The sequence below is a fragment of the Columba livia genome, chromosome 4, assembly GCF_036013475.1.
Source record: "Columba livia isolate bColLiv1 breed racing homer chromosome 4, bColLiv1.pat.W.v2, whole genome shotgun sequence".
NCBI lineage: Eukaryota > Metazoa > Chordata > Aves > Columbiformes > Columbidae > Columba > Columba livia.
In genome coordinates, this window is record NC_088605.1 from 14005340 (window position 1) to 14018479 (window position 13140).

Below are 13140 nucleotides of genomic sequence, written 5' to 3' on the forward strand. Positions count from 1 at the left end.
TTCCTTTGCATTTTTCCTCCTCTGGCTGTGCTTGGATGTCATAAATCCTGCTCATCTCCTGCAAGTACTTCTACTCTGGATGCTACTACAGTATGGTAGGAATATTACAAAAGGTGCAATTATTTTGACAGGCCTTTCTTCCTGGAGCACATCCAGGATTCACACTGCTGATGACTGGGTCTTTTGTTCCTATACGTAATATATAAAGTATACAAATGCTTGCTTTCTGTTTACACAGGAGGAAAGGAATATGAACATGCTTTAGCAACCCCTTAAAACAAATGACACTATTCATATCAACGAAGAGTTTCACAAAAGGACAAGTAACACTCTTTTCTTGGTGGCATTGTCACCTTACAAAGTTCAGTCCACTGTGGCTTTCTAACCGTGCCTCCCTTAGAACCTCCATTTTGCCACCACAACCGTTAGCAAGACTGCATCTCTAAATCTCATCAGGCAACTGATCTAGGGTTAAAAATACTGTAAAATGGTTTAGGACACAAAGCCAAGAGAGCTTTTTATCACATAAGAGGAGAAATGAGGAACGGGGATAATTAGGAACAGATAAACCAGTACCACCTCTAAAGGATTCAAAATATGAAGCCACATCACCAGGCATAATACAACTATCATCACAGGTTCATCAGGTGCTTGTAACCTGCCTGAACATGCACATATCTGCGTAAGCAGTGGTGCTACTGAGTTTATATTCAGATTAAACTCTCACAGAGGATGCAGGGAGCTCAGCCTGAAGGAAGCAGGCAGTAGAGATAAGGGTTAATCACAGCTGGAACAGAGAAGAGCCATATTGCTTTCTATTAGATCACCCAAAATAGTGCCCCTTCTGGGTTTTTTTTTCCCTTTAAGCAAGGATTGCTTTACTGTGAATGTGAGCTAACTTTGCTTATCAGTACCCAAAAAGCTAGTCTCTGCAGGGTCCCCACTGACAAATGCTGCCAGGCAGTCATGCCCTTTCCTCTGCTCTGAATACAGCAATTAGAGAGATGCAATTTTCCAGTAGTGCTTGACAGCCTACATCAAAGGCACAGAAACTGTTTCTGGACATTGAAAAGATAAAATTCTAATACTAACTGATGCCTCCTTCAGTTTTTATTGCAGTTCAATGTAAACAGATGCTGCTGGTTTTGAAAGTATATGTTCAGATCTGTCAGAGTGTATATATTGCAGTGGCGATATCTACTATAGTAAACACTGATATTTTCCATCATGTGTATGTACTTGATTCAGTCATCTCTATGACATTGGCTGTATATGCGCTTATGCATTCACAGATGTCTGTCTTTACGTGTACATGCATACAAATACAAACACATGCATATGAATTAAATGGAAACTGTAACCCAATCTTAGCCAGGGTTTTAAATTAATCATAATACATGCACACACTTACAAACATCAGGCTATATTTAACTTTCACATAAGCGGTGTAGAACTATTATCTTCTGTGGAGCTCTACAGTTTATGAGTCAGACCCAAAGCCTGTTAGTTACCCAGTGGAAAGATGACACTGACTTTATTGAGCTTTGGACCAAACCCGAAGCCAATGGTTAATTGTCTTGTAGAATATAACTTTCCCTTCCAGCAAACTGAAAATAAACCGAGATTCTAATTCCAATAACTCTCTATAAGTTTTTCCAAACAAATTCCTTATGGAATGGAAGTGCCCATTCTTTTTCTGGCGATTTTTCAATGCTTTCGCATTTCTTTGTTTTGAAAACTGATTCCATCATGTTAAACATTATGAAAGCTTGAAAAAGATCACAGTCTCCAACTATCCAAAGTAAAATTCTCATACATACATACAAAGCTCAGAAATAAATGTCATTAGAAACTTCAAACTTGGTTGGTATTAAAGCCATCTTTGAGGAAGGGAAAACAATTCACATTTAAAGAAATTCAGCCTGGTGTTTTAGAAAGTAAGAATAGTTTAAGATTACACATCCATCTCAGCTTTCTCATTTTATTATATGCCCTGTACAACTTTCTATTTTCTTTCCAGGTTTCTTGACTTGGATTGATTTTGAGTCTGTTCTTGAAAGTTACAATTATTTAGAGGTAAAGTTAACATGCCTGCACCAAGCTTCTTGAATTAAAGGGACAGCTGTCTAAGGATCTGCATTTGAACTCTGAGCTAATAAGGCTGCTAAGTTCATCCTAAATCACATATCATAGCTGACAGAAATGCAGTTAAAGACATTTCATTTTTAAGAAATTATTCTTAAAGAGTCTTTTGACTAAAGAGGCTGTCAGTCTGGCTCTGAATAATGTTTAAATTATGTCTAAGCTTTCTGAATGCAGTTAACACGTAGGCTGTCTATAAAAAGGATATGGCTGAAGATTTTAGCTGTGCTAATCACTAAAAAAAGTTTGCTTTTGTATTACTATTTATATTGATACAGTTGTTATCTGATACAATTGCTGCTGTGGAGACATCGTGCTGCCTTCTGGCACTACAGGCTCTCAGCTGCTGGGTGTCCTGCAGGATACTCGAGTTCAGGCTTCTGGCTAAGAGGCAACCAGGAACATCTCTGCTTAGTAGCCTACAGTCTCTACATGGTCAGATAAGTGTTTCCAGAGGTGGCAATTAATTTGAGGCAATTAGTTCTTAAAGTGTTGAAGCATTTGAAAACCACTGGATACTCTTTCTGTTCCTGTTCCAACCCCAAAGAACATACATTTTGCAAATTTTTAAAAAAGTGATTTATTGTGTATTGTTTTTGTAGCCTCCTACCCAAAGAGATGATAAACAACACCACAGAAAGAAAAATCTTTGGTCAGACTGACAACATCTATGACATCCCACTGTCTCTTCTTGTGGTATACCACGGAGGCAGCTTTCACAGTAAGTCCAAAGCTCATTACGAGGTTTTTAAAAGCATTGATGGCTTTTAGTGAGTAGAGCAGGAGGAGCAGATGCTCCCAAGGACTAAGGCACACAAGCTTGGCATAACATGAGGGCAGATCTCAGAGCCCTAGAAAAATCTCTTCCAGTCCTTTGCTGATGTAAATTGCAACAGGTCCATTGGCTTACATCTAAATGCATTTACATGGTAAAACAATCACCCCATCCTTACTTCTGTATTTGTTTTAGCTGATATTTGCATAACAATGCCCAATGCACACAAAACATTACATCAAAAGAAAGTTGTTCCTTTCTGACAGCTCGTCTTTCGGAAATCTCTTTCCCTCCATTCCTGAGAGCTTCCCCACACCACTTGCAGTCTTCCAGTTAACATAATTTTGTCACTCTTTGCTACCAGACCTCTTCCCTTCCCACTGCAGCTTTGTCTCTCTCTGGTGCATAAACAGAGCCTGAGTGACAGTGAAACCTCTAAGCAGTGTCTCCCCTGGGTGCTCTTTCTACCCTGACACTGGGCAGCAGCAGTGGTGGTCAGATCGTCTTTAATATGTTAGTCACTGTATTGTATGGTACCTCCTTCTCCAACGTACATCGAATGCACATCATGCCCTTCCCATTTCTGTGTGTCCAATACAAAACACCTACAACAAAAGCATCCAGTCGTGCTGAAAGAACATTTAGTTTGGGCTGCATCTTTTTATGCCTAAGTCCCTGGATCTCAGTCCTGCCCAACACACATCACCCTGACCCTACTGTCCCATTGTCTGCCACAACTTCAGTGGGAGTGGGCCACAGACACAAAATCTCTCAATTTTTTACCATTGCTCCTACAAAACGCCCTCCCATGATTTGTCTTACAGCTCACTGGCAACTCCTGAGTCTGTACTATTTAACTGAGTAGCTTGGGTTGTTGTGGGACTGTATGCAAAGCTTTGTTTCCCTTCCACAGGCCTAAGCAAGAAGAAATGCTAAGACTGTTGTTCACACCATCACGAGAATCAGTTGTCGGTTGCAGGGACTCTGCGCTGTGCAGCAGCGCAGAGGTTAGAGGGCAGCAGGACCAGAGCTGAGTGGGCAGCAGTGCAGAGGTGAGCGGGCTGCAGCGCAGGGGTGAGCGGGCAGCCGTGCAGAGGTGAGCGGGCAGCCGTGCAGAGGTGAGCGGGCTGCAGCACAGGGATGAGCGGGCAGCAGGACCAGAGCTGAGTGGGCAGCAGTGCAGGGGTGATTGGGCAGCCGTGCAGAGGTGAGCGGGCTGCAGCACAGGGATGAGCGGGCAGCAGGACCAGAGCTGAGTGGGCAGCAGTGCAGAGGTGAGCAGGCAGCAGTGCAGGGGTGAGCGGGCAGCAGTGCAGGGGTGATCGGGTGGCAGCGCAGGGGTGAGCGGGCAGCAGCACAGAGTCAGCTGCAGGCACTCGCCCCCGCCTCGAAGTTTTGCTCCGTGCTGCCGCGGGGTCCTCAGTTGCACCCACTGCCTGAGATGAAAAGGACAGTTTTGCATGGTAGATTTATCGCACATTCCTGGTCACACGAGGGATACTGTGTCCAGGTAGTTCCTCTCCCGCTCTTCCTTGAATCGCTGCAGGGTGGGAACCGGATCCAGCCTGGAGGGATAAAAGATCTGCGCGATGAAGAGGTACAATGGAGCGGAGTTAATGTCAACGATTTACTGTTGTAAGCAAATCACTACCAAACTTCTCTTGTGCAGCATGTTACAATTTACTGCTCGCAGTTAAATGAGTCAGAGCTGTTGCTTCTGGTTCTGCCTCCAGCTTCTCTTGCCGCAGAGCTGGACAGACAATAGGTCCGTGTTGCAGAGGGGCCTCGGGCCAGCCCCAAGGAGCCATGTGTTGCAATGCCCATTATCGCAATGCCTCATTTTAAGGCTTCCTGCTGCGGAACAGATTGCTCGGGCCAGGGACAGACACCACTGTGCTTCACACAAGGTGTGGAGAGAGTTAAAAACTAATGAAAGGAAACTTCAGGAATCTGCACACTCCCTGTTTTAGAAAAAAATAATGTATTTTAATATATGTATAGTGAGACTCAGCACTGTGATAGGCAAGGAAAAAGTGTCTCTGCCACAAATTGTCTTGCAGTTAAATGCCTAAACCACATCAGCCTGTTTTTGTGGAAAGCTAGGGAGAGAGAACCACCTCATTATATCCAACAGCTCACTAGGTACAGTATATTATGTCCAAAGCAATGGGACACTTACTTGCCAGTCACCACTTTGCTGGACTACAACCCTTAGGAGCGTCCTGGCCGCTGCTTTTTCTTGCCATGCTTTTCTGGCCATGTCTGTGTGTAATATAAAATCAAATGCATTATTAGGAGAGATGAAGAACAATAATCTCTGAGTCCCTAATAAGTTGATGATTGGGATTTTCACTTTGCCTACAAAATACCTGAGTTCTGCTGTTTACCTGGAATGAGGCAGTATGGAGGAGTTAGTGCTAAGTATCCTGTTTCTCCACGAAGGTGTCCAGGCAGTTTGTTCAACAGACCATTCACTTCCCAGATCTTTAGGAAGAAGGTCTGATGTGACTCCGGAGACTCACACAAGATGACGAGCCTGGATTTAAGCACACGATTACTACTGAGAAGCAGGCTCACCCCCTCCCCTCCGCCTGGCCTTTACAATGGGTAAGTTAGGCAGCTTCCCTGCTTTGCTTCTGGTTTCTGAAGGTTGTGTTCTCAGGCACAATTCTGAGCAGCAGGAGGCTGCTGCTGCTGTGCCTAACTCACTCGCTGAATTTAGCCTGCCTTCACTTTTGAAAACAGGTTTTGGGCTCCTAATTCACTTGAGCACTATGGAAAACGTTAGATAAAGCATTTAACAGGGCAGGAATTCGTCTTTCAAGTTAAACAGCAAATTCAGAAGGAAACCCTGAAAACACCAGAAATTCAGAACAGGCAACAAATCCACGGTTTAACCAAAGATTTGCGCAGCAGGTTTTCCCCAATAGCCGCCTTCTCTAGAGCCAAACTGGAGGAGAGCCTTCCCTTACTCTTTAACTGCCAAGACACCAGCTGCCAAGCCCTCTGCCCCGGCCCGAAGCTGGGCTGTGCTGAAGCCGAGGTTGGGCCGATGTGGCGCCGGTTCCGAGCCGGGAATCTCGGAGTCTGCACAGAGCCGGTGCCGGGCAAAGGCGGCCTGGAGGCTGCGTTCGTGTGCGGATAACGGAGTCATTCCCCTCGCTTATGGAAACGAGTAGAAAAATGGCTTCTCATTGATTTTTGTGTGTGGTTCTGTGGGTGTTTGCTCCCTCCCCGTGCTCTGGCTACTGTGTGCTTTATTTCCTACCCTCCGTAGAAAGTGTCGTATCGAGGCGCTATCGCTTTCCCACGGCGCAGGATCGCCCCGTCTCCCTGTCCGTGGCGGTACATGGATGTGCTCGGGGCCCCTCTGCTTTCTCTCGTCTGTCTGCCGAGGCTCTCTAGGAGTGTGTGTGTGGAGATATGCATGGGGGGGGGGACGGGAAGGGGGGTATCGGCGTGACCGGGGAGGGGTGGCGGGGGAGAGAGGAGTTATTAGGAAACTTTGCTTTGGCTACCCTCTATCCTTGGGGCTGCGTGGCGCCAGCACCCTCAAGTTGAAAGGAAAACAGCCATTCTCACTTCCAACTGCCCACTGAGATCCTTAAGGCGACAAAGACACAAAAGTGAGTTTTATTTGCTGGTAAGCCAGAGGCAAGAAAAAAGAAAAGCCAATTCCCCCTTAAAAAGAGCCGACAAATCCTTTTTGCTCTTTTGTGTGAGCTTTTCCTATTCACATGGAGCGTTCATCCGTGTGATTCCCAACTTATTGTCATTACTTAGTTATTAATTGTTCTCATCTGGGTTTAATTGAGCAACCAAGGACTTTAGCCCAAGGGTCAGGGGGAAAACTTAAAGCAAAGACATGTTCAATAGGAATCCTGCGCTTCGAATATCCATCCCGAGCTGACATAATGTTAAAAAAAAAAAAAAAACCACACAAAACAACAACAAGAACAACAAAAACACAGGGGAAAAAAAAAGCCACAACAACAACAACAACAACAAAAACAAACAAACAAACAAACAAAGCGCAGAGATGAAAGGGTCCCGGCTTGCCCAGAGCCCGGCGCCGCAGCGCCCAAAGGTGCCGGCGGAGGGGACCGAGGCTTGCAGAAGCCAGCTCGAGGAGGTTCTCGCTGTTTAAAATCTCTTTTTTGTTGTTGTGGGGTTTTTTTTGTTTGTTTTAAGGGTTTTTTAATAGGATAAACCTGGCCTTCTGCACGATTAGATCTTCCCCCCAAACCCCTGGTCTAATCGTGCAGAGGCTAAGTTTATCTCCAGCCTTTTTCTGCTAGAGACACAACGTGGGAAAAAGCCGGCACTGCGCTCTTCCAGTCCGGCCCGGCGTTAGGCGCTGGGGTCAGGATCACAGACACTGTCATTTGCACAGAGGACAGAAATGATCGGAAAAGAAAGCCAGACCAAAAAGGGAAAAAAAAAAAAAAAAAAAAAAAGGGGGGGGGATGTGTGGAATAAAGAAACACCACACTCATACCAAAAAAAAAAAAAAAAAAAAAAAAAAACACGATAACACAACCACAAAAAGCCAAAACTTATCCCAGACCAGAAAGTACTGGGCGGCCAGGGCGGAGCGAGATGTGAGAAGAGGGGGATTAGAGTAGCGAGCTCTGGAGAAAGTGCCTGGGTTCAGGTATGTTGTTTCGTTGAGTTATTGAAAGCATCATTGATACTTAGGAGATGATAAAAGTCCCGCCTCGCCCCTAGCTACAGTCTCGCTGGAGCCACAGTGCCTGCAGAAGATTGCCTAGCCTCATTACAGCAATTATTTTCCTTCTAACTTTGCTTAAGCCTTAACGTTTTAAATTGCTGGAAATAAAAGCAGCGGGGGGGTGGGGAAGAAGAAAACAAAATAAAATATAGAGCCCCAAATTCTCAGCGCCCTTTCCTTGAGTGCAAAGATAAAGCAAGAAAAAAATTAAATAAAAAGGGAAAACCAACGCTCTTCCTTACCCGAGCGATCCGCAAAACGAAATCGAGTGTAGCGGCGCACTGAGGAGGGCTCGGGGGAACAGCCGGCGGGGATACACGACGAGTCTGCGGCGCCGGTGCTGGAGGGGTCGGCGGGCGCAGTGTTGCGCGGCGAGGAGCGGCCCGCCGCCCTCCTCCGCTGGGTGTTCGGCCGTCGCCGGCGGTTTCCACGGGTCCGTGGCGACCAGGACGGATATCCAGCGGAGCCGGCCGCTGAGGGCTGCGGGGCGCCCGGAGCCATGGGGATGGGCAGGAGACGGCGCCGAGCGGTCCCGAGCGTTAGTCCCGCGGGTCCCGCCGGCTGCCTGCCGCGGCCCCACACCCATCTCCAAACACGCTTGTCTGTCACACCCCATCCTCACCACCCCGTACCCTAACATCTCCGTCCTCATCACACGACCCCTCGGCTCCGGGGGCAGCGCTGCCTCTGCTCCACTTTTAGTGACATTTTCTTCTTCTCCCGCATCATCCCGACAGCGGCAGCCCCCTCTACTCCCTTCCCCTCCACCCCAAAGCCCCCGATTCTCCCTTTCTCAAGCTGCCAAAGGGAGCTGTGGGACAAGTCCTTGGTCTCTTTTTAGGCTTGGCCCTGAGGTGGGGGACAAGTTACCACATCCCCGAAGCCTCTGGCAGCCATCAGGGGCTGAGGCCAAGAGCTTCCCAGCAAAAGACTGCCAGCTGAGCAACATTTCTCCTGCCTGGGGCTGGAAAGCCCGGCCAGGGAAATGCCGGTCCTGAGAACGTTGTGAAGGAGCAGCAGTGGGCACTTACACCCTTGGGTCAGTGGATGCAACAGGATCTGCCAGTGAGGGGCAGCTGGGGGAAAAAGGGAGGAAACCTCAGACAGCCGTGATGATGGGGCAGCTCTAGAATAAAACAGCAAGCTAAAAACCCTGCCGAGGCCTCACTGTCTGAGGCTGAAGTCTGCTGAAGAGGAGGACAAGCAGCTGGTACAGCCAGCCCCTCTCTCCTGTTCCCTGATACACAGGCAAATTTAGTCTTCTCTTTCATTCCTGTCAGGGCAAGGAGCAAATAAACTGCATCGAACAGTAGCTTAAAATTAATTTATTTAACAAATATAGCTATAATATAAATGATAATAAAATTTCAAATATACAGTATATTACATAGTACACAGAGCCCCTTTCAAAGGAGCTGGTGGAAGAACAAACACAGGTAACAGATAGTGCTGTTACACAGGAATGGGAGAGGATACTCTACACTTATGCCTCTTGACCTCGCCTTGCAGAAAGTAAGAGAAACGTCCCATCATTCAGCTCCCTTTTTGCCATTTCTCTTCCACAGTTCCTTCCCCCTCGGTGAGGGGCTCTTCCCAAGCTGCCAGCGGGTTCCAGGGAAGTGGGGCAGGGCTGACCCATCACCCTGTGCCAGGTAGGAGCTGGGGCAATGCCTCAGGTTTCTGCCAGCCAGAGAGCAGAACAGCTTCCAGGACTGTTAGGAGAGTGAAACAGGGCTGGACCAGGGAACCAGCATCACAGGGGGAAGCAAAGGCCAGGCAGAGCTGGACTGGAGAAGACTCTGTCACAGGGTCCGTGGAGAAGTCCACAGTGAGGAGCCGAGGAGCAGGGAGGGAATGTGTGCAGGGCCAATGGGAGCGGACAGGCAGCGGGATGAGCTCGGTGGGGCCCAGCTCTATGTGAGGTGGTACATGCTGTATCCCACGTGCGCTGTGTACAGTCCAACGGGAGCCACAGGCAGCCCTGCCCGCTGGAAAGGGCTGGAGGCACCATATAGAGAGGCACCAGCCACAGCCGGGCCGCCCAGCGGGAAGGAGATGCCGAAAGCAGCAGGCGGGAGCATGGGCTTGGCTGCCATCTTCAGCTTCTCCAGCTCGGCCTCCTGGAGCCGCTTGGCCTTGGCACGGCGATTCTGGAACCAGATCTTCACCTGGGTCTCAGTGAGGCTGAGCGAGCTGGAGAACTCGGCGCGCTCGGCGATGGACAGGTACTGCTTCTGCCGAAACTTCCTCTCCAGAGCCAGCAGCTGTGCCGTGGTGAAGGGCGTCCGGGGCTTCCTGTTTGTCTTGTGCTTGCGCAGGGTGCAGGCTGGTGGACTCAGCCGCCCTGCACCCAGGAGCAGTCAGAGGAGAGGGGGAGAGAGACACCTCAGTTAGCAGTGCCTGAACCCTCACACCCCGCAAAGCCCACATACTACAGCAGCTGGGGTGGAGATAAAGGGGGAAAATAAGGTCCCGCGCAAAGTGAGATGGCCCAAAAACTCCAGGGCTGTCCGGGCATGCTTAAAATTGAGGTCTCCCATTCCAGTAAAGTAAATGGGTGCTTTACTAAGGAATTAAGTTTTTCAAGGCTCCTGGGAACAAAGTTACTCGCAGTGCTTCAAGGGAAGAACCTCTCTGACTCCATGGAAAAACTCAGCATATGACAGGAGCCAGACACTCACACCACCTCCACCGACTGCCTTCACAGCTCCCGGCTCATACAGAGGAGGCATAAGTGAAGCAGGTGATCCTCAAAAAAAAAAAAAAAAATATATATATACGTCCTGTCCTTTTTATTGGATTATGGGAAAAAAAATAAACAAAACGGGCTGTCTTCTTAGACTCACACCCTCTTCATTAGGCCCCCGGGAACCGGATCAATCATGTAATTAGTTACGAGGTCTGAATTCACACTCAACCTCTATCTACCTCTCTTCACCGCTCTCCTCTTATTTAACGTTTCTAAGTGTCCACAACCTCGGTCTGTCCCGGGTTTACTTAGTAAGAACAACTTTTACTTTGCAATTTAAATAATTCAAACTACTGCGATACTCTACAAATCACTTCAGGAAACCTGACTTTTTCCAAGGGAGAGAGAAAGCAGCTCTGTTCGCAGCTCTGCTAAGAGCACCCCAAACTCGCCCCTTTCCGCGGGAGCCCGGGCGCGGAGAGAGCGGGATTCGGCCGAGGGCAGGCGGCCCAGGCTCAGCACAGCCGCAGGAGAGGATTAACGGGCTTTTCTGATCTCATTCCTCCCTCTGCTATTTTCATTATTTAAATTTATCCGTAGTTAGGCAGGAATATATCAGTATTTGCGGCTCTTCGGAGTTTGGAGATGCAACACTTGAGATAGCAGCCGGTGAGGTAAAGCCCGAAGGCACCTCGCCTGGGAGCCCGGTCTGTGCGGGTCCTTATGAAATTAAGCCACTTTCTGAAAAAACCACTGCTGAGGCTGAGTCAGGGTTTGCGTGGCCCGTTCGAGCCCTAGGTTAAGCTAACAGGAAGGCCGAACTGCTTTTTCTTTCCCTGCCCCCTCTTGGGTTAACGTTTGGCACAAGATCTCGCCCTGGCGCGACTGCTCTTCCTTCGCAGCCACCCTCCGGCTCTGCCCCGGCTTCGCACTCACTTGAACCGGTTCAATATTTTGAAGTGGCCGAAGTGGCCTGGCAAAGAGCGCAAACCGCAAGGGAAAAACATGCCAGGAGGGGCCGGCCTGAGTGAAAGCGAGAGAAAATCCCCGGCCACCCTCGCAGCGTTGCCCCCGCACTGCCCGGCCCCGCGGGAAGGGTGCACACGGCTCAGGGGAGACTCCGAGTCCGCCCGCTCCCGGCCCCTACTTACTCGGGGGAGGCGGCGAGAACCGCGGACTTTGCATCCAGGGGCTCCGCTCCTGCTTCTCGGGGCTTTCCGACTTGACGAGGACGTCTTCGGGCAGCTTGACCAGCCCCCCGACGGAGAAGTGGCCGCCGAGGGGCAGCGGGGAGGCCGGCGCCTCCGCCGTCAGGGTGCCCAGGCGGGGGCTGAGGCTGGTGCGGGCGGCCGCCCCGGCGCCCGGCGGGGGCCCGGCGCCCTCGGAACTCTCCCTGCTCCCCGGCTTCCTGTGATCGGCCATGAGCGCCTCCACGCTGAACGGCAGAAGGGATGGGGAGACCTTGGGCTTGTCGCTCTCCTCCTCCCCGCCCATCGCCGCCGCGACGGCGAGGCCGCCGCCGCCGGGCTTGCTGAAGGCGGATGCGGGCAGCTCGTCGCTGCGAACCCCGGTGGGCGCGGCGGTCATATCCACGGCCGGGGCCATGCAGAGTCGGCCCGTCGTCGCCACCGCAGCGCCGGGCGAGAGCGGACGCCGCGGCTCATGGGGCCGGGGGTGGCGCTGGGGGGAGGGTGGGGTGTCGGGGGGAGGGGGCGCGACCAACCGTCGGCACGCGCTCCGTCCCGCGGCGCGCGGCACCGCCTGATAAAGCGGCGCGGGGGAAGGCACCGCCCAACCAGCGCGAGGAGGGCGGGGCGGCGACACCCGATTGGCTGCGGTGGCTCCGAGAGCGGGCGGGGGGCTGGAGCCGGACCGGCCGTCGGGGCGCTCCGCGGCCCCCCCAGCCCCGCTCCGCGCCCCCCCCAGCCCCGCTCCGTGGCTCAGCGCGCGGCGCAGGCGGGACACATGGCGGGGGTGGGCACGGGTCTGGCGGACGGAGGCTCAAAGGTCGGGGTAAAACTGTATTAATGTACGAAAAAAAGCCAGTTTTGGTGGCGAAGCGCGAGGGAGCGGGCGCGAGCCGCGTTCTTCTGGAAAACCAACAAATGTGGGGCTGTCCTGAGTGTGACCTCGCAGAGGCAGCCCCTGCCTGTCCCGCAGCCTGGCTGCTCCTTGAAAAAAGATCTTTTTTTGGGTGTGTGTGTGTGTGTTTTATTTTTTAAATGAAGGCCGACGCTGTGGCGTGTTCGACGTATCTCCGGATATCTGCGCGTATATACATACACACATACATACATACATGAACTCAAATTGTGCTACGTTTCGTGGGATAGATGTGTGCGTGTCTCCAGATAATGAAATGTTCATTCACGTAAAAAGGAACATCTAAGCTTCAGACCCATTAAAGTCCCGGCTATTTTGTTTTGTAAATTTGTTTTACGACCCTTATCCCTGCGCGCAGGACGGATGTGCAGTAAAACGGAGCCTCTCTCTAAAAACCTGATTGGCCGCTCGCTGAGAAAAGTTTATTGATAGCTGCAGGGCTCTAATCTCCCTCTAATCTCCTCGAAACACAAGAGGCTCTTGCAGTAATTTAAGGGTAATTATCTAAACGGGGAGGGACAGCGAATTCCCTTTTCTTTTAACTGGACCCAATAAAGATGAGAGATTAGGAGCATATAGATTATGAAATGAACTGATATAATAGACATTTTATTAACTGATAAGCGACGGGACCTGATTTAAATGAATTGTCCTTCACACAGCTACACACACACGTATTGTCCACACGCGTGGGTATAC

At 50.2% G+C, this 13140-nt stretch overlaps 2 protein-coding genes across 3 annotated transcripts; both read right to left on the reverse strand.

Moving 5' to 3' along the window:
• Positions 1 to 1560: 1560 nt before the first annotated feature.
• Positions 1561 to 8495, reverse strand: LOC135579330 (uncharacterized). Of its 2 annotated transcripts, none has more exons than XM_065060510.1 (4): positions 7892 to 8495; positions 5305 to 5453; positions 5097 to 5179; positions 1561 to 4482 (listed from the first exon to the last, which is right to left on the reverse strand). In XM_065060510.1, the coding sequence occupies exons 1-4, from the start codon at positions 8299 to 8301 to the stop codon at positions 4387 to 4389; spliced, it is 738 nt and encodes a 245-aa protein (XP_064916582.1). In that variant the 5' UTR covers positions 8302 to 8495; the 3' UTR covers positions 1561 to 4386. The 2 variants fall into 2 exon arrangements, with proteins under 2 accessions (XP_064916582.1, XP_064916583.1); XM_065060511.1 differs by having other exon boundaries at positions 1561 to 4499.
• A 463-nt stretch (positions 8496 to 8958) lies between these two features.
• On the reverse strand, positions 8959 to 12081 carry MSX1 (msh homeobox 1). Its single transcript, XM_005501399.3, has 2 exons — positions 11490 to 12081; positions 8959 to 9993 (listed from the first exon to the last, which is right to left on the reverse strand). Exons 1-2 carry the CDS (start codon positions 11941 to 11943, stop codon positions 9563 to 9565), a joined length of 885 nt encoding a protein of 294 aa, XP_005501456.2. The 5' UTR covers positions 11944 to 12081; the 3' UTR covers positions 8959 to 9562.
• Between the last annotated feature and the right edge of the window lie 1059 nt (positions 12082 to 13140).